The 3,039-nt window shown below is 38.4% G+C and overlaps 1 protein-coding gene across 1 annotated transcript in view; it reads right to left on the minus strand.

The window, feature by feature from the left end:
- The window catches only part of tle2b (TLE family member 2, transcriptional corepressor b), a 56,862-nt gene that overhangs the window by 12,913 nt on the left and 40,910 nt on the right, over positions 1–3,039 (minus strand). Inside the window, exon 7 of the mRNA XM_008304004.1 lies at positions 2,869–2,922. Coding sequence (XP_008302226.1) covers positions 2,869–2,922 — 54 coding nt within the window. The remainder of the gene's footprint in view (positions 1–2,868; positions 2,923–3,039) is intronic.

Here is a 3,039-nt window from a genome sequence, read left to right on the forward strand (position 1 = left end):
ACACACACACACACACACACACACGACGGGCCGACTGTGGATGAACGACAGCGAGCAGGAAGCAAAGAGCTGCATCGATCTGTCGATTGACAGGAAATCTAAATAATCCGCCGTTGAGATGATCGACGTGTTCGAGTCTTCAAGCAGCAGCGAGTTGATGTTTATGAACAAAGCGCTGATCTTTTAGTCCGGCTTTAGCTTGATTTGATGGATTTTATTAATTTATGATTCTTTTAGGAACTATTTGGTCATTTTATCGTTTACTGCTACATTTTTATAAATGATTTTTTATGAGTTTTTCTTTTTTGTCCTTTACCTACTGATCTACATTTTTATTTAAATTTGTAAAAATTTATATTTGACATATTTCCAATACATATTTGTAATACAATACTATTATTAATATCTAATATAGAATTACATTTAATTTAAATTATTGTTTTTTGTGTTTCCTCAATTTCCAAACTTTCTCAGTCTTTGCTGGGATATTTTTATATTTTTTTATATTGTTTTATTGCATTTTTATTCCTTTTATCTGTAAAGCACTTTGTGTTACATTTATTATTTTTTTAAAATCATAAAGTCTTTCTGATTGATTGATTAATTGAATAATTCAAGCAAAATGTCCAAAATCACACAGTTATACAGGGTATAACACGCAGCCTTCCATGAGAGGAAAATGACTTTTTTTCCAGTTTTGGGCTTTTTTTCTGACATAATACCTACTTTCTGACTTCTCATAGACTAAATTATTTATCTGTTAAATAAATCTGTGACATTTTTTGTTAGGAAATGAGCTGAATGCAAAGTAAAATAAAATAATGTGGCACCACATTAAGTCGGAGCAGCGCCGGTGTTCTGACACTGGAGTCAGACTATAGCTCCTGAGGCGATCATCTAATTATGTGTGCTTGTGTCACAGCTAAACTCTAAATAAACTCAATTAAACACTGACTTAAATACACACACAGTTCTTGTCTAAAGTTGAATTACTGAGAGGCAGGCAGGCAGGCGGGTTATGCAGCGGGAGGAAGCTGCATGTGCAGCGATTCCCGTGAGCACCGCCGGTCCTCCCCGTGCTGGACTCATGCTGGACTCATGCTTTATTCATGTGTGGGCTGCACACTGTCAGAGAGCTTCTGCTGGATAAAGGCTGCTGGAACTCATAGCTTCGTAAAAAAATAAAATAAAAAATTCTGTAACGGAGACGTAGAGCTTTCGTAAAAAAAGGACGGAGCTGTGAGGAGGTGAGCGGGAGAAGAGGAGGAAGTGTTCTGTCAGTAGGTGGAATACTTCCTGTAGCGAGGACGGAAATACGTGAGTATGAAGTTATAACTAGGATGGAATAACTTCTGAAAGATGAGAACATTAATAATAAACTCTGAGCAAAGAAAGAAAGAAAGAAAGAAAGAAAGAAAGAAAGAAAGAAAGAAAGAAAGAAAGAAAGAAGGAAAGAAAGAAAGAAAGAAAGAGGCCACTGTTGGTGTTTGTATTTGCTGCCTTTATTTTTTAACGTCGTGTAGATTTAAGGTGTTAATTAAGAATCATTGCTAAGCTTGTTTTTTATAATTTATTTGCCATTTACACACATGTCACAGCTCTGCTTGCTAATAACTGAGGAAAACCCACGGTGCAGTTAAAAGCGTTTAGTTTGGATCTTTTAGGCTAACTCTGTAAATCACCTCCACAGAGCTGAGCCGTGGTCACACATCATCTAATATCACTAATTACTGTTAGCTTTAGACGTGATTAAAACTGTTATTTGAACACTTCAGAGATGAACTAAAAAGATGAATCAGAGCTGGTTTTTAAAACAAACTGAAACATGATTCCCTTGATTCCAGTTCTGGGGTTTCAGCTGCTCGATGCTGAATCAACCCTCTGAGCCCCAAAACCCCCGATGGGTTCTGATGTTATGAGCATCAGAACCCCCGATGGGTTCTGATGTTATGAGCATCAGCAGTTATCAGAACCAGAAACTATGAAACCAGAAGAACTGTCGCCTCTTCAGCTTTCCCTGAACGTTTCATGAAAAACAACCAAAATCAAAGCTAAGAATGGTGTCATTTAAAGAAAAAAAACCTTAATTCTAGATGTCTCATTAAAGCATGTTTGGGTTAATAAACTGTTTTTGGTGATCAGATTCTGTAAAAAAAAAAAAAAAAGGCACCAAAAACCAAGCCAGCGCTCCTTGATCCAACCAAGAGCCTAACAGTGACTCACATGATAAAAGTTTGTGGCTGAACCAGGATGAGCTGCAGGTTGTGTTCAGCAGACCGGAGACGAGCACGCAAACTAATCAAATAGTAAAATATCTGTTATATTCAGAGCGAGGCTTTTCCCTCATTATTGGTGACACCTGTAGAGAAAATGTTGTGCATGTTCCAGGTTTTTTCTTCTATTTTTGTAAACTGAATAATCAAAGAAACTCCACTGAAGTTATTTTGTGATTCGTCATCTCTGTGCTTCTAGTCACGCTTGTTCTGTTTCCATAGAGGCGCAGAACTTTAAATTATAGAGAAAATGAGCATACAGTGAATAAAAATGCAACAGGACACCAAAACCTCACAGGGTTAACCTGCTGGTTGCTGACTGGTCACCGGTTGGTGCTGGTAGGCAGCGAGCAACGTGGACCTTTAGACTGAAAACTTCACACCTGCAGCCAAAAAACGAGGCGAATGAGAGCAACGCTGAACCGAACCCATAAAGCTGAACGCCGTAAAAAACAGAAACAATGAGCTGAAGGCTTATAAAACGCTCCAGAGAGCCGAGGAGCCTTTTGCATACACATATTTACGGGATTATTATTGTGAAACTATTGATTTTAGCCACTTTAAGTGCGAGCTTAAATAAGAGCATAAAACTCACTTCGTTGGAGACGTCCACCACCAGATTGTCTTCGCTCTTGTCTCCATCGCTGTCCTGCAGAGCAAAGAGGACACAAAATATACCATCTGTCAGCATCCATCAGGATAACAGAGCTTTGTTTCTTCATCACCTACACACACGTACAGTACAGAGTGTGTGTGTGTGTGTGTG

Source organism: Stegastes partitus, unplaced genomic scaffold (assembly GCF_000690725.1).
Source record: "Stegastes partitus isolate 25-593 unplaced genomic scaffold, Stegastes_partitus-1.0.2 Scaffold2113, whole genome shotgun sequence".
In the NCBI taxonomy this organism is placed as follows: domain Eukaryota; kingdom Metazoa; phylum Chordata; class Actinopteri; family Pomacentridae; genus Stegastes; species Stegastes partitus.